Source organism: Pseudomyrmex gracilis, unplaced genomic scaffold (genome assembly GCF_002006095.1).
Source record: "Pseudomyrmex gracilis isolate BER0280 unplaced genomic scaffold, ASM200609v1 scaffold_739, whole genome shotgun sequence".
In the NCBI taxonomy this organism is placed as follows: domain Eukaryota; kingdom Metazoa; phylum Arthropoda; class Insecta; order Hymenoptera; family Formicidae; genus Pseudomyrmex; species Pseudomyrmex gracilis.
The window spans coordinates 626-16,976 of NW_018021323.1; the positions used below are offsets into that span (position 1 = coordinate 626).

A 16,351-nucleotide genomic window follows, 5' to 3' on the forward strand; every position below is an offset into this window, starting at 1 on the left:
TCAGCGAGGCACTAAAATTCTAACCGAGTAGAAAGTTTTTTTTTTGTTAGCGACATAAATAAAAAAAAAAAAAAAAAAAAAAATTTTTTGAAATTAAATAAGAAGACAAAAGATTTAATCGTAATGTCCATGTGAGAAATAATCTACAAATTAGTAGAGAGATCAGTGACAGTGGACTATAATAGATGGCGTACGTAAAATTATTGAATAGTTACTAGAATTCAATAGAGTGATAAATATGATAAAATCACTAAATTGATAAATTTAATTAAGTTCACTAAATTGGTAGGTATAATAAAAAGTCACTAGAGTGATAGGTGTAATAAAAGTTACTAGATGGAATGTTACTATCGAATGTTATTAGGAGGGAAAGACTAAAGTATTAGAACGCAATCAAGAAGAATTCAAATCAAGGGATTGTGTATTCTTGGAGTTGATAAGGTTATAATATTTTAATGCATCTGAAACTTGAAAAAAAATAAAAAGAAAGAAAACCGTGAATTTTCTGTAATATATATAAAAGAGTATTTCACGATTTAGTATATGTGATCATAATAGAAGTGCAGGTAGAAGTATTCCGGGAGCACCGGGTACGTAAGGTGAGGTGCGCGCGCAGGGGCTTAGCTATACTGAGTGATACGGATATGTGGGTTGTATGGTGATGCGAATCGGGGAAAGGCAATAAAAAATTGAATGAATGGGAAATGCGGTTTCTGGCATGTATCGAAGTTGCAGAATAAAATACGGTACGAAAAGAAATTAGTTATTGAGCAAAAATAAAAAAAAAAAAAACCCCCGGCATCGCACCACCTAAGCGCATACAAGGTTCCTGGAGGGATAAAGAAAGTAATGCCTGCTGGAGTAAAGCGTCAGACGAGAAGGAAAGCAGGAGACAAACCAGAATCAAGGGCGGCGGAACTATCCGGCGAAACTCACGAATCAACGCAAGCAGGAACAATATCCGAAGAGGAGATGTTGCCGCGCACACCGCCAGCGAGCGTTAGCCAGATGCAGCCGTCCGGAGACATGTCGGATGAAAGAGATGCAAGTCAAATCGAAGAACTGAGGAGGGAGGTTAATGAAATGAGACGACTGATGGAGGACCTCCGAATGCAAAACAGCGAATTAAGAGCAAGTCAGCATGCAAGTGCACGGCATCAAAGGGAAATCCCAGTATCCCAGAGCATCAGTGGACTAAGGTTACCACGGGGAGGTTGGTTAACTAACCCGTTTCAAGAGCTGAAGTATCGAGGAAGAAAGGACGAATTGAACCCGGTTAGGTTCGTTCGGAGATTTGAGAGGATCGCAGACCGAGAAGCGGTTCCGTCACAGGATCGGCTACATTATTTTGGTACTTGCTTAAGAGAAGATGCGGCAGCCTGGATGGACAATCGGGAGTTCGACACATACGAAGAAGCAAAGACGGCATTTCTTCAGCAATTTTGGGATAGTGTTACACAACAACAAATAAGATACGGAATATACACGGGGCGATATAATCCGGCCAAGGATGGAGCGATGGTCGAATACGTCCTTAAGCTCGCACGTCAGGCAAGAGTTTTGACATCACCGATGGATGAGACGGAAATAGTCGCTAGTTTAGCGAGGCATTTCGAGGATTCAATATCAAGAGAATTAAGACCGGCTTGGGTCAAGTCTGTCGAACAGATGACCGAAATCTTGCATCATATCGAGACTGAGAGGAGAATTCGGAAAGAGGCAAGAAGACGTGCGGAACCGGAAACGACAGATAAGAAAAAGGAAGAGCCCAGACGCAGCGGAGGTATGAAACCGCTAGCAATCACAACGGGCAGAGGTGAAGACGATGATGACAAAAGGCGGAATGCCAGACACTATGGGGCATACCCAAAGGACGATGGAAAATATAACCAGCGTAAGTTCGGGTTTGATCAGAGACGAAGGCCAACCAAAGATCGAGAGGTAGTAGTGAGTAGCGATGAGGCTGAGGACAAACCCGTCGCCGGCAGAAAAGAGTCGAAGGAAAGTGCGGCGAAGGAGAATTCTTCTGTACAAAGAAAATTTGAACGAAAAGGAACAGGCCGCAAAGACCACACAAAGGTAGCCGCCGTTCAGATAGAAGAAGGATCAGAGAGTGCGGAGTCATCGGACGGGCAGATAAGCATTGCCATTGTGCGAACAAATGAAATTATTAAGGATGTTGATGAGGTGTGTGAAGAACGGAATAGAATACCAGAAAAACCAGATCCATTTGTGAACGTGAGAATTGGAAAGTGTCAAGTAAGAGCACTGATCGATACGGGAGCACAAATCTCGATGATCACAAAGGACTTATACGAAGAGTTGAGGGCAAATGGAGCCAAGATGACTGAAATACCCATTACAAAGTTTCCGGTACGGGGAGCATTTTCAGGCAAAGGAGAAATCATAGCATACAAAGTATTCATCGAAATGGAAATTGAAGAAAAAACCTTTAACGCAGGGTTTTATGTGGCAAAAAACTTGCCCTACCAAATGCTGCTGGGAATAGAATTTTTAACTGCGCATCAGGCAATCATTGACTGCGCGACGAATCAGATTGACCTAAAGTTGTGCGAACTAACAAAAATAATGACCATTAAGGAATTAACTACGCAAGACGCGCAACAAGAATTGGCGCAGTTAATAGAAAATTTTAAAGAGCTGTTCTCCACGGAGGTTGGGTGTATCAACCATTACCAGCACAAAATTGAGCTCACATCTGGTGCACCGTTCAAGGCGAAGACATACCCAATTCCGGAAGTGCATCGTGAAAAGGTGTTGAAACACATCGCCGAATTGGAGGATGCAAAGATCATCGAGAAGGCGGCGACACAGTACATAAATCCCCTGGTGGTTGTCGTAAAGAAAACGGGGGAAATAAGGTTATGCTTGGACGCAAGAGAACTAAATAAACGAATGGTAAATGACCACGCACAGCCACCGACGATCGATGAGGTGTTCCGGAGGATTGGGCACAAAAAATTTTTTACCACGCTAGATGTAACGAAAGCATTTTGGCAGGTGCCACTGGAGGAGTCGAGTAAAAGGTATACGGGATTTATTATCGCCAATCAAACCTATGTATTTAGAAGGATGCCGTTTGGATTGAAAACAGCAGGTGCGTCGTTTACGCGGGCTATGAACTTAGCAATGGGAGAAGAGAATTCGGACTCCATGATCGTATACCTGGATGACATATTGGTAGCATCCAATACAATTGAGGAACATCTGGAACATTTAGCAACGGTGTTTAGAAAATTACAAGAACGAGGATTCAGACTCAACAAAGAAAAATGTCAATTCATGAAGAGAGAAATCACGTTCTTGGGGCATACGTTTAACGAAATATCAGCCGAAATTGTAAGTGAAACAAAAACAGCTATAGTGAATTTCCCCAGACCGCGGAATAAAAGAGCGATACAGTCATTCTTAGGACTGTTGAACTGGGAAAGGCGATTTATCAAGAATCTAGCCAGGATGACGAAGCCATTGGAGGAATTGTTGAAAAAGGACAAAAAATTCGTATGGACCGAAAGGGAGCAGAAAGCCTTTGTAGAAATCAAGAGGGCGTTTCAAGACGCAGAAAACCTTTGTCTGATAAAACCAGGGCGGCCTTTTGGGATTTATATAGACGCATCAACACACGGATTGGGTGCTAGGCTTTACCAGTACGATGAGGATGGGCGGAAGTTCACAGTGGCATATGCGAGCCGGAGTCTGAAAGGAGCAGAAGCTAATTATACGATCACCGAGCTGGAATGTTTGGCGTTAGTGTGGAGTTTAAGGAAATGGCACACGTTGTTAATGGGCCGGCGGGTGAGGATCCATACCGACCATAAGGCACTGAAATTTTTGAGTTCGTGCACCCAACACAGCGCACAAATTGCCAGATGGTTCGAATTCCTTCAGGAATTCGAGCTCGAGATAGAACATGTCCCCGGAAAGCAGAACGACGTGGCGGACACCTTGTCACGCATGTATGCTAAGGATTCGCCATATAAATGCGAGGATCACGCGAAGATAATTGGAATGATCACGAATCGCGAAGAAGGAGAAGATACTACTTTGTGGTATAATCTAATTAGACAAGCGCAGAGGGAATGCGCGGAGTTGCAAGCTAAAACGCAGCGAAACCCCGAAAGGTTCTACGAGCGCGAGGGTTTGGTGCGATGCCGGAACGCGAACGGGGAAGAAAGAATAACGGTTCCGAAAAAGGTCGCGTGGGAGCTAATAAGGCGAATACATAAGTTGTTGTTACATTTTGGTACCGACAAAACCAAAGACTTCGCGGAGCGATATTTCATGATACAGAATATAGATAAAATAGTAAGGGATGTAGTCGCGTCATGTATTACATGTATTGCCACAAAGATGTACACAAGGCCGACCGAAGGAGTCAATTATTATGAGCTTCCCGAGGCTCCGGGCCATACAGTTTCCATTGATATCTATGGACCTTTGCCAGCGGATAGTAGCGGGTATCAATATATTCTGGTAATGCTCGATCATTTTTCAAAGCTGACCAAGCTCTATCCGATGAAAAACCATAAATTGGAAACGATAATTGAGAATCTGCACGAGCGGTACATTCCGGAAGTAGGCAAGCCGAGAGAAATATTATCCGATCAGGGAAGTCAATTCACCGCATTTCGGTGGATGAATTATGGTGTCGTAAATGAAATAGTCATGCGACACACATCACCCTACAATCCACAGTCGAATCCAGTAGAAAGGGTAATGAAGGAAATAGGGCGAGTAATACGCGCATACGCGTTTAGGCGTCAGACGCGGTGGAGAGAGATAATTCCGCGATTGGAAAGGACTATAAATTCGACGGCTCACCGTAGCACGGGGTTGCGGCCGATTGATTTACATGAGAACATGGGAATGTCGATACGGATTGATGAACGGCTACTACCGATGAATCAACCGGAACGCGATAGGCTAGGTGATATAGAAATAGCTCGGGAAACATTGCGGAAAAGAGCCGCGGAAAGAAGGAAACAGGCAGAGAAGAAACTGTCAGCACCAGAATATGAAGTGGGTACTCGAGTTTGGTTGAGAGTCCACCGAAAATCCGAAAAGGGCAAAAGTTTGTCGAAAAAATTGTTTCCGATTTACGAGGGGCCTTATGTAGTATCGGAAATAATTAGGCCAAACGTCTATATGATAAATGACGAGTATGGTAATGTAATGGGGACATTCAATACTAGGCAATTGAGGCCACACAGGGAGCCACGGTTAAAACCTGATGGAAGAGCAGGGAGAGAAATATCATAAAACAAAAACTAATATTTTGTGTCATGTTCCAAATCAGTAATTTGGACAACACCAATAGCTGACTAATGTGCTATTTACTATTATAGGTATCAGCAAGAGATGGCCGATGAGCGAGCGGCTGACTACCATCGCAGTGTGGGAACTTTGGGGACCCTGATAGATGAGCTGAATGAGGCAATGGGAGATTTGAAAGAGACGTTAGAAGAAGTGCGGCCACTGCGAGAGGAAAGGGAGACCCTGGTAGCGCAGATCTATCAAATGAGGAAAAGGGCCCAACAAGCCCAGAGATGGAAAGTGCAACTGACCTTGGCACGAGGCGACGAGTCCGCAAGAATGGAAAAGTTGCAGAAAGAATATGAGGAGTTGGAACTGCAGGCAAAAAACGAATTTAGAAAAATTACAGCCAGCTTAAGTTGCGATGAGTATAAGGAATACAAGAGATATGAAGGGCCTAAAAATATCGAAAATGGACAAGAGAGCGGGACGCCAGAACGAAGAGCGGAAAAAAAGGCAAAGCCAAGGGTGATCTCGAACGTAAAACTCTCGGGGAAAGCGAAGGAAGAGCTCCGAAGGAAGCTGAAACAGCCAGCGAGTAAAAGTTATCAGTCAAAGAGATCAGGAGGGGAAGCACTAGACGGCAACCCGGAGCTCCAGGTTACTCAGCGACCGAAACGCGACGGGCCGTCGACAAGCGGAGTAGGTTTAAGGGAGCGGGGTCCCGCGATCTACGAAGGGGCCAGTACGCAGGAGGAAGATGGAGAGGAGGAACCATTGCTTCAAGCGCAGGAGGCAGGACAGTCCGACGAGGCCGAAAACGCGGAGGAGGCAACCCAGACGTTTGACTCAACGGAGAGGAACGAAGGCACACTAGAGGAAACCGAAGACAGCTATCCACCAGACACGGATTCGCCGTACGCTGAGGAGAATCCCGGTACATCCGGAACCCGTCACGAACCAGGATTCGCGGGGATATTGCGACCGGTGACGAATCCGTTGCAGATCCAGCTGCTCCGGGAACTGCAGGACCTACAGCGCCGCGCCTTAAGGTCGGAGGCAGGCAGCAGCGAAGAAGCCGAGGCGCGCGCATCTGGTGAGGACAGCTCGGCGGAGGCGCAGGCGCAGTTGGATCGGATCCTCATGTACATTCGGGCGCATCAGCCGGCGACGGCAAACGAGGTACAGTCGGACGCATCCGAATGTACCACGATAGAGGGAAACGATCCATTCTGGAAGGATCGAGAACTATAAGAACTATGGACAATAGATATTAATGAAAGTTATAAAGAAAAAAAAATAATAATAATAAATATAGACACGTAAGCGCGTTAGGGTTTAAAAAGAAAAAAAAAAGGGCTTTTGTAAATCGGTGGCGGGAATACGAATAAAACCATATATATATAATAGCAATAATTGATAGCGTGATAGAACAATCCCGAGCGGAATAAGTGCGGACTAGAATAGGAGGCTCCAGAAGGCTCGAGAAAAGAGAAGATCTAGAACCTTCCAGAATCCGGGGCGTTCCGGAAAGATCGGGTCTTGTGCGAGCAGGGGGGGAAGAGAGACCTATATATTGCGAGCGCCCGACGAGAACGAGGTCAGTCATTCGATCGCGAATAAGGATAAAGGTAATCGTGTCACTAGATCGGCGACGAGGCCCGGGCCAATAAGAAAGCTGGACTTTGGTTTGTTAAATTGAGAAGGGTTTGTTCACACTGAGAGCAAAGGGTTTGAAACCCCACAGTGAGAAGAGCGCGTTTGACAACGTATAGTGTACGCGTTTATATATATATACTGTGTAGTTACGTGAACGAGTTATTAATAAAAACTAAGTGCAACAGAAGGGTCCTGAACCGTTTCATTTCACCCTCACCGTATTATCAAGGAACAAACGTCAGAAACGGCGTGGATAATCAAGGGGAGGCTTTAGGAAACCAGACCAGGATAGCAATAGAACCATCAAGTGCGAAGAGACGTGCTATTGGGCACATTCCAAACTGGATAACCGGGACTCTGCTCGGATTGGAGGGGCCATCGAGGTAACACGTATCGTGCCAATGACCAGGTAAGTGCCGAAACAAATTGAGCCGCTTATTCGACGGCAAGGACGGCGAAATACCAAGACGGAGACAGGCGAAAAGGTGATACGTTCCGCGTGGAGGTCCGAATCAGGGAAAACCCGGGAAAACCTGTAAGTAAATGCGTGTTAATAAACAAATCTTGTCGGGAGTATAGAAAACCCGGCTTGCGACCGTGAAAATAAAAAGTAAAAAAGGTGAAAATTATAATAAAAGGGTTAGGCCGGACACCTAAGAGTGCAGCTCCGGTCACACTGCGACCTGCGTCTGCGTCTTACGTAGATAGACCTTAAAGGAGGTGTGCGAAACGGACGAGTTTTTGTTTGTCGAAATTCTCTTCTCTAATTGAATCGAGTGTAATATAGTGATTCGAAAGCAGCCCTGAGTTTTGAAAGCAGCCATGCGATGCGACATCTATCACATATTTGGTTTGTATATATAATTAGTGACCATTTATTATATATATATATATATGCTATATACATACTCATCGTTGGAAAATTTAATGGCAGTTTAGAGGAAGTGAGGATGGTGAGGAGATAGATAGAAGATGGCGGAGGCCGTTGTAGACGGGACTCCGATGTCCCGATTTTTTTGCCACAAATGCAGTGTCGAAATTGAGCGTTTGTTACCAGTAAGTAATTTGTAGTAGTTTTATAACACTTATTTATGTTTGCACAATCTTAGTATCTATATAACGTTGGAAATATGTCAAAACGAAACATTTCTACGTGACCAAAAAATGAACCCCTATCATATGTAAAATGTCTTTCTTCAATTTATTTTTACAAAACACAGTATTTAGTGATCTATTCTTTATTATTTTAGTTTATCAAATTATATCACTTTCTGAAAATGTAGAAAGTTTATAATAGTGGTTTTATATTTATCTCATACAACTGTAGTTTTGTTTGTGGAATACATAATGCATATACATACATATATATGTATATATACACACACACACACATTCGTACATTTGCATACTATATATATACTGTATATACATATGTGTTAAATATTTTGATTAACCTTTCAGCTGTTTTAAATAAATACATATGCATATACTATGCAATTTAAACTGCTTTGTTTTATACACTTGAGATTTAAGAAAATTATATAGAGTTAAAATATAATGCAATAAATATATTATTGAGTGAAATCTATTTTATTTACTTTATGCCTTGATAAACTGACAAATTTTTAAAAACACTGTCTTTACTTTAAAATCAAGATCTGACCTACAGAGAGCATAAAATATATGATATGTAATATATGTAAAATTATTATTCATTTAACATAAGTATTACATATACACATACATATCACATATACAAAGACACATATATTTTTTAGACAGTTTTAAATCTCTTAGTACAGATCTCTTAAAAAATAATAGAGTAGACGAGAGTAATATAATATAATTACATAACAGATTTGTATGATAATTCTACTTCTATTTAGAATTACACATGTCCGCAATGTGCAAGTGGTTTCATTGAAGAGCTAGAAAGTAGCAGCAATGAAGGAAGTTCTGGCATGGAAGTTAATAGTGAAGATATGAGCGATGTGGATGTTGATATCTTGGGATATGTGAGTAAATTAGTTTAATATTACATTCTTTTTTCTTTTAAAGTCTCTATGTTTGTAACATTAAGCGCCAAGCCAATTGTGTTTATCTTTCTATTTATGTAATATCGCCAAACTGAGTGATGCAATAAAGTGCATCATGTGTAAAAAAACATGAGCTATGAGCAGTCTTTATAGAGCAGCGTGTGTATTATGCAAGTTTGCTCAATCTAGTAGTATATTTTATCTATAAGAACAAAAAAATTGTCATTACAAAACAGATATAAAAATGATTCATCAAGTAAGATGTTTTTGATTTACTAAAACCCACAGTTGACTCAGAATTTTTATCAGAGAATGATTCAATTAATTAGTTATTGTTACATTGTGTACAGAAATATATATATATATATATATATGACATTTTTGTTTTAAATTAAAATAATATATTTTTAATAGCAGTGTTACTTCTCTACATTTTCTTATTGTCGGTCATTGATGACTGGCAGCTTGAATTAAAAGTTTACTGTAAGTCATCGGTGACGTGGCGCTTAATGTTAAAAATATACAATTATTATGTAAATACTTTTTTGACATAGTCCTCACAGCGCACAGATCGTGATTCTGATATAATAGAAATGATAATGGGATTATCAAATACATATACTAATCAACAGTCAAATACCAATCAACAACCAAGTGGTGCTAATAGAAACAGTATGCTTGGAAGTAGAAGAAGATTTCGTTCTTTTCAAGATGGACGTCGCAGCACTAGGTATATTCATTTCTTTTCTTTTCTGTTACATTATTAAAACATTTGTGAAGATATTAAACTGTTCATAAAAGTAATAAAAGTGTTGATAATTTTTTTTTTTTTAATCTAAAGCAGCAATCGTAGAAGACAAGAGAATCTACAAGTGCCTATAGAGCATTTTATACAAGATTTTATTTTGAATCTATCAGGAGCAGCAAGTCTAGGCCACTCTGTAGGACAAGATACCCAACCATCTGTGTAAGTTATTTTATGTGACAATTGTTTACTCACATCACAGGATATAGAATAGAAATGTATATTTTTTGTGAACATTGACAACATGTGCCAATGTTTGCATAATATTTTGAAAATCAGTTTTATATTATTTCCAATTAAAGCTTCTCAATATTTGCTTAATCATTTTGGATATCAAAAACGAGAAAATATATATCTAAAGTTGCTAACAAAGTAAAGTTGTAATTTATGTTATAATTCAAGATAGTTGCAGCTGTTATCGATGAGCCTTAAGTTACTCGATCGATTAAGAATCAAGCATTAATTAAACGTCAATTCGGCTAATCGACCAATACAATTATTAATTTGTGTAAAATAATCTGCTGATTAAGTTAATCAAAACAACTGGCCTATATGTTTTATGAATATATTTCACAGTAAACTCACTTATATATAGGTATATTATATACATACGTGGTTTGATCAAATAACAGAGAGATGGGGATGTTCCTCTTTAATAAGCGAAGAAAGAAAATAATGACAAAGTATTGCAATATATTTAGCTGTGAGTGTTTATTGCTGTTTTACGTTGTCTAAAGTCATTTTGTTGAGAGTGATGATGGTTTTTGTAATTCAAAGTTTTTCACCTTAGCAATTTTTAAGATTAAACTATTCGAAAGCGTTTGAGCTCAAAATATGATCTGACTCAGAGTATCTTTTTTAAAGACCGTTTTCAAAAGTTCATATGTTTGTCACTGTCGTCTCAAGTTTAAAACAAAATTTCACAGATGTGCTGTTTTTCAATTAGTTCCATTTTAAAAATTGCTGAAGTAGAAAAATTTGAATTACAAAAACCGCTATTACTCTCAAACAAAATGACTATACAAAATCGCATCAGGAGCAACTTCTATGTAAATGCGCGACTTTTTATTTGATCAAACCATGTACTTGCTAGAATATGTGCAAGTATATACTTTCTTTTGAAGTTTCATCAAAACTTGATCATCGCTTTTAACATACTTTTCCAACAGTCTTGAGAATAGAAAATATTCAGAAAGTCTATGGAAGTACATATAGGATCCATACATAATTTTATATAATTGTAGTGTTACTATAATAAAACAAAATAATGTATAGATTCAATATTAGACTGTTCTTGGGAAATCCTGGAGATTATGTATGGGGTCGTGATGGATTAGATGCTATTGTTACCCAATTATTGAATCAAATGGATGGTACTGGCCCTCCACCATTACCACGCAAGCAGATTGATGAAATACCTACCACTACAATATCACAAAGTCAAGTTGGTAAGCATTATTATAGCATAATTATGTATATCTGAAACATTATAATTTTTAAAGCTAAAACGTTACATATTTATTACTAAAAAGTTTAAACTACAAAAAAAACTACAAAAGTTAGTAAGAATTTAAAAGAACACCTGAGTGCATATGCTTTTTTTCCTGTATAGATTGTAAACTTCAATGTTCTGTTTGTTGGGAAGACTTCAAGTTGGGAGAACCTGTCAGACAACTTCCTTGTCAACATGTTTATCATGCACCTTGTATTGTACCCTGGTTGGAATTGGTAACTGTTATTAAGTTTGTGTGTGTGCGCGCGCGCGTGTATGACGTGTTACCAATAAGTAAATCTTACTAATTTAGAATTTTTGTTTCTTTTCGTTCAAGCACGGAACATGTCCTATCTGCAGACAAAATTTAGGAAATCAAAACCCAGGTGAAACTACTCAAGATACTGCAAACACCTTAGCTGGGTCTAGTTTTGCCGCTTTATTTAGGTACGTTTATATATGATAAGAATTTATATGTTTTTTTTTAAGGTACATATTAGTAACACTAGAACTACCGAAGCAAAAAGTTTTTTAACACTAAAACTACCAACCAGTCAAAATGACTGATTGTAACTTTTCATTTAAAAATTCTTCAAATTAATGGCTTTGCATTTTAGAAATTTTGTATAACAAATTGATAAATTTATTTCTTTATATATTGCAAAAAAATCAAAAAATTTCTGAAATGCAATATCATAAATTTGAGTAATTTTTAAATAAAAATTTAAAACCAGTCATTTTGACTGGCTGGTAGTTCTAGTGTTAAAAAACTTTTTTTAAAAATTCTGAAATATTTAAATGTGGCGAACATTTTTAAAAGAAGATACCCAAGACATAATTTTGTAACAATTGTGACATCAATATGCATTGATATGTAATTCAGTAGTGAATGTATGTGTATATAGGGCAGCAAATGAAGCAAATCGAACAGGACAACCAATCAGCCGAACATCGTCTACTTCGTCATCCACTTCGTCATCTACTGAGTAGCTCTAAAACTTTAAATAAGAGATTTGAGAATACTATTTTTTCTTTCGGTCATCTTGTCTCATATTACAATCATATCTATTTTAAACATAGTAATACCATTTTTGACTCTTTTCGTCACAACACATGTCTTTTTGCAAGAGCTATATATATATATGAATGATGCGTGCGCGCGCGCGCGCGCGTGTGTGTATGTATATGTATGAACTATACAATATATTGATTAATACTCTGACAGTGGATTATTCTTTCATTTTTGACTTATAATTTTGATAATATCTTGGTAAAAAATCATTTTGGACCACTTAACTATCAAATAAAAGATAAAAAATTTTCCACTAGTCCGCTGTTAGAAGATTAATAACTACAATTATATTAAACAATTCAAATAAGAAAATCGTAGATTAAATTTCAATATATTCTGTATCTTGCGCAGTTTACGATTAAATTGAACATTAATACAGTCTTATAATATTCAATGATGATTTTTGATTTAGTGTTTGTAAATACTTCGTCAAAAGTAATATTCTGAGAACGTGCCGCATAATGAATTATAAATATTATTATAGACAAAGTTTTTAATATTTTATACTTTAATTTTAATAAAAGTGATAGAAAGAAAAAAGAGAAGAAACAACTATGAGATAAAGGCGCGTACAAGTGACACTCGTGTAGTTCTCACAAACATTGTTGTAAATATGTATGAACTTTTTTTTTGAGTAGTAGAACTTCAAGCAAGTTTGTGGAAAATCCTATTATTTATATACATATATGTACGCTTATATGTAAACTTTTATACGTAGAAGTTTACATATAAATTTTTTTATCGCCGAGACTCAATACACAAATATCAATATAACTTACTATATCTGATTGGATATAGTAAAAGTAATATAAACTATAAAAGAACAAAACATAAATTTTACAAATTATTTTTACTTTATACAAAAAAAGTAATCTAATTTTGTTTGATTTTAGTTCTGTAAGATACGTACGATATGTGTTTTAGTTTTTATATGAGTCTCGACGAATAAAAATGTGAAAGAAACGCTGAGTTCAGTTTTTCTTAATGTGTTAACAACCGTTTAATGCGATAGAAATGTGACTTAATGTTTATGAAATTGTTTTTAGCATAAAAATGCATATTGCGTGCAAAAAACAAGAAATGTGCAGAAGAAATATAAGAATGTATCCCCCTCCTAACATACTTCTATATATAGCGGATACTTAAGAAAATATACTCATGAAGAAAAATTGTTACATCTAATAATTGTAGTTTGCAACAAACGCAAGTTACACAATGTATAAACATAAAATAAGATATACAGTAAAGAATATGTGATTAGTATTTAGATATTGTATCTAAATTTTCTCACTATTATCGCATAAATAGAGCACATTCTTACGCATCATTTGTATTACACAATAGACAAACATCTTATGCTAATATATTTATGTATCACGAAGAGATGTTATTCTACGCTACTAGCAAACTTCTATTTGAATTATACGCATTATTTTGCACTCTATTGCTTGTTTTTGTTCTTGATAATAAATTTATTTTTAAAAAAGTATTTAAATATTAAAATAAGACCTCAAGTTTAGATTCTTATGTATACACAGATAGTATTGTTTTTTTCTGTATGCTGTACAAAACTTTTTGACCATTAAAAAACTAAATACAGACAAAAAAATTCTGTATAGAGTTGAAAAAGAAAATTAGATTTTCTTGTTTTCACATATAACGAAAACTGTCGATTGCGAAAAGATATAGATATTTAAGTATAATTTATAAACAAATATTTTTTCTCTAGAAATACTTAAAAAACAAAAAGAGAAGCGCGCGAGTTGACACATTAAATGTGTTTAAAAAGAAATATTTTTAAATATATTATCTTTACATTCATACTTATATGTTAACATTGAGTAGTAATTTGTGTTTAGAAAGCCGAATTTACCGAGTTGAAAAAATTCCATATCATACCGTAACGTTGTTATTGCTTCGCTTTTGTAAAACATTCTTACGCATATCTGTACACACTTATGTTTACTCTTTTTTGTTGATAATTTAGATAGACAGTCTTTTAGTTTACAAGCCTAAACCTGGACAAGTCTAGTTTCTAGTTATATATACAGTCAAACTTCGATAACTCGAAAACCTCTATAATACGAAAATTTTGTTCACTTACTTCCGCTCCGCGGAAAGGAAAAAGGCACTTCGATAAGTCGAAACCTTTACAACTCAAAGATTTTAGCTCATCCCTTGAGATTCGATTTATCGAGATTTGACTGTAGTAAAAACCAATTAATAAAATGGAACATAGACAACTTCCTATATTAAATGTCAAAAATAAACATTTTTGTTCGATAAATATATGTATATGTTTTGTGCACAGTGTGTGCTCAAATGCATAAATATAGATATATACAGGGTGTCCCAGAATTGGTTTAACATCTCTCGTAGACAGGTAGAAGGAATAAAACTGAGGTGAAAAGTCCTATACCATTTTGCTAGATTTCGCAATAGTTACCGAGATTTTAATTAACAAAAATCCGCGAATAAGCGTGCATCGGGCTGTCTTACGCGCGTAGGACAGCCCGGCGTGCTTCACACGATTATATTTTAATATGTATATGTTATAGTATATGCTGTTATATTAGCTCCTCCCATATGTCGCTATGGGTAACACCGTTAGCGCGCGAAGCGCGGCGGGCAGTNTTACGCGCGTAAGACAGCCCGATGCATGCTTATTCGCGGATCTTTGTTAATTAAAATCTCAGTAACTATTGCGAATCTAGCAAAATGGTATAGGACTTTTCACCTCAGTTTTATTCCTTCTATCTGCCTACGAGAGATGTTAAACCAATTCTGGGACACGCTGTATACATCTAATACATACATTATGTGATACACACACACACGTATATATGTATGTATATCTCGATAGGCAAACATTTATGAAATTGTGACAAAATCTTGCATGAAAATTGTGATTTGCAATTATGTAGATATATTTTGAGAAATAGATGTAAAAATATTGATCTTTTATAAAATATTTGTAACTGTTTGCAAAATAAATTTCCAAATACTATTTCGGCAAACTAATAACGATATGACGAATCATCTTAGCAGTATGTTTGCAAAATTAATTTCAAAAAGAAATTGTTCAATAATTGAGAAACAAATTTCAGCTATGTAATGTTTAAAATATGTAGAAATATAATTGCATATAAAGAAATCAAATTAATTCATGTATATACTTATGGAAAGGCGTAACGACTCTTCTCTAATTTTTGACAAAGATGTTATGGCGAATCATCTTAATGCAATCATTGCAAAATCGTCGTCATTCATGATGCCATTTTTGTGCAATATTTTCACAATTTGCTTATTGGGGTATATATACACAAACAAGAAAAACATTTTTAAAAAGTCGATCTCAGCAAAATGTAAACGTTACATTTTGCTTAGATCGACTTTTTTACGTTCTTTTTGTTTGTGTTGTAAACGGTTAGGCAAAGGGCTGCGCCCCTCTGCATCCACCAAAAAAACCTAATCTAACCCAACCCAACCTGGTTTGGTTCGGTGCAGTTGTGACTCAGGGAGAAGTCAAATAGTGCGGAACGTGCGTAATGCAGAATTTACGGAATTAATTCCGGCCAATCATAGACATTCCGCAAACTCCGTTCTGTAAAACTGCTCTGATAGCCACCTGTCTACGTTTTTGCTGTCATGTTGCCGAAAACAAAACGCTTGAGTTTTCAGCAAATTTAAAACAAGGCGAGTCAGGCATTTGTTTTTGGTTTGACATGACACATATTCAACATGTGTTGCCGACAACTTGCTGTGTATTTGCTGTCAACGGTTTATCACTAACATAAAGAGCAACATGCCAACAACACGTGTCATAAATTTCAGCAAAATACAATATGTCGAAAACGGACAAATATACCCTGATAGCCAAGCATGTTTTGCAAAATCATGTAACTTAATGCTGAGCTGAAGTTTTCAACTAGTTGCTGTGTATTTGCTGAATACATGATGCATAGTCATACGTAATCGACAACACGAAGGCAAATTTAAGACATTTTGTGTCA

The 16,351-nt window shown here is 37.1% G+C and overlaps 1 protein-coding gene across 3 annotated transcripts; it reads left to right on the forward strand.

Moving 5' to 3' along the window:
* The first annotated feature begins 7,869 nt into the window (after window positions 1-7,869).
* LOC109861409 (E3 ubiquitin-protein ligase RNF115) lies at window positions 7,870-13,782 on the forward strand. Of its 3 annotated transcripts, none has more exons than XM_020441043.1 (8): window positions 7,870-7,989; window positions 8,820-8,948; window positions 9,524-9,699; window positions 9,811-9,936; window positions 11,050-11,222; window positions 11,387-11,502; window positions 11,604-11,713; window positions 12,172-13,782. In XM_020441043.1, exons 1-8 carry the CDS (start codon window positions 7,906-7,908, stop codon window positions 12,254-12,256), a joined length of 999 nt encoding a protein of 332 aa, XP_020296632.1. In that variant the 5' UTR covers window positions 7,870-7,905; the 3' UTR covers window positions 12,257-13,782. The 3 variants fall into 3 exon arrangements, with proteins under 3 accessions (XP_020296632.1, XP_020296635.1, XP_020296633.1); XM_020441046.1 differs by having other exon boundaries at window positions 7,871-7,989; window positions 11,062-11,222; XM_020441044.1 differs by having other exon boundaries at window positions 7,871-7,989; window positions 9,814-9,936.
* Window positions 13,783-16,351: the final 2,569 nt, after the last annotated feature.

What these genes read in the sequence shown, in the direction of transcription:
- LOC109861409 (XM_020441043.1), top strand. Translation starts at nt 7,906, where the DNA reads ATGGCGGAGGCCGTTGTAGACGGGACTCCGATGTCCCGATTTTTTTGC. An exon ending in AAATTGAGCGTTTGTTACCA is followed by an intron (nt 7,990 to 8,819) that starts GTAAGTAATTTG and finishes ACTTCTATTTAG; the next exon opens with AATTACACATGTCCGCAATG. An exon ending in CAAGATACCCAACCATCTGT is followed by an intron (nt 9,937 to 11,049) that starts GTAAGTTATTTT and finishes AATAATGTATAG; the next exon opens with ATTCAATATTAGACTGTTCT.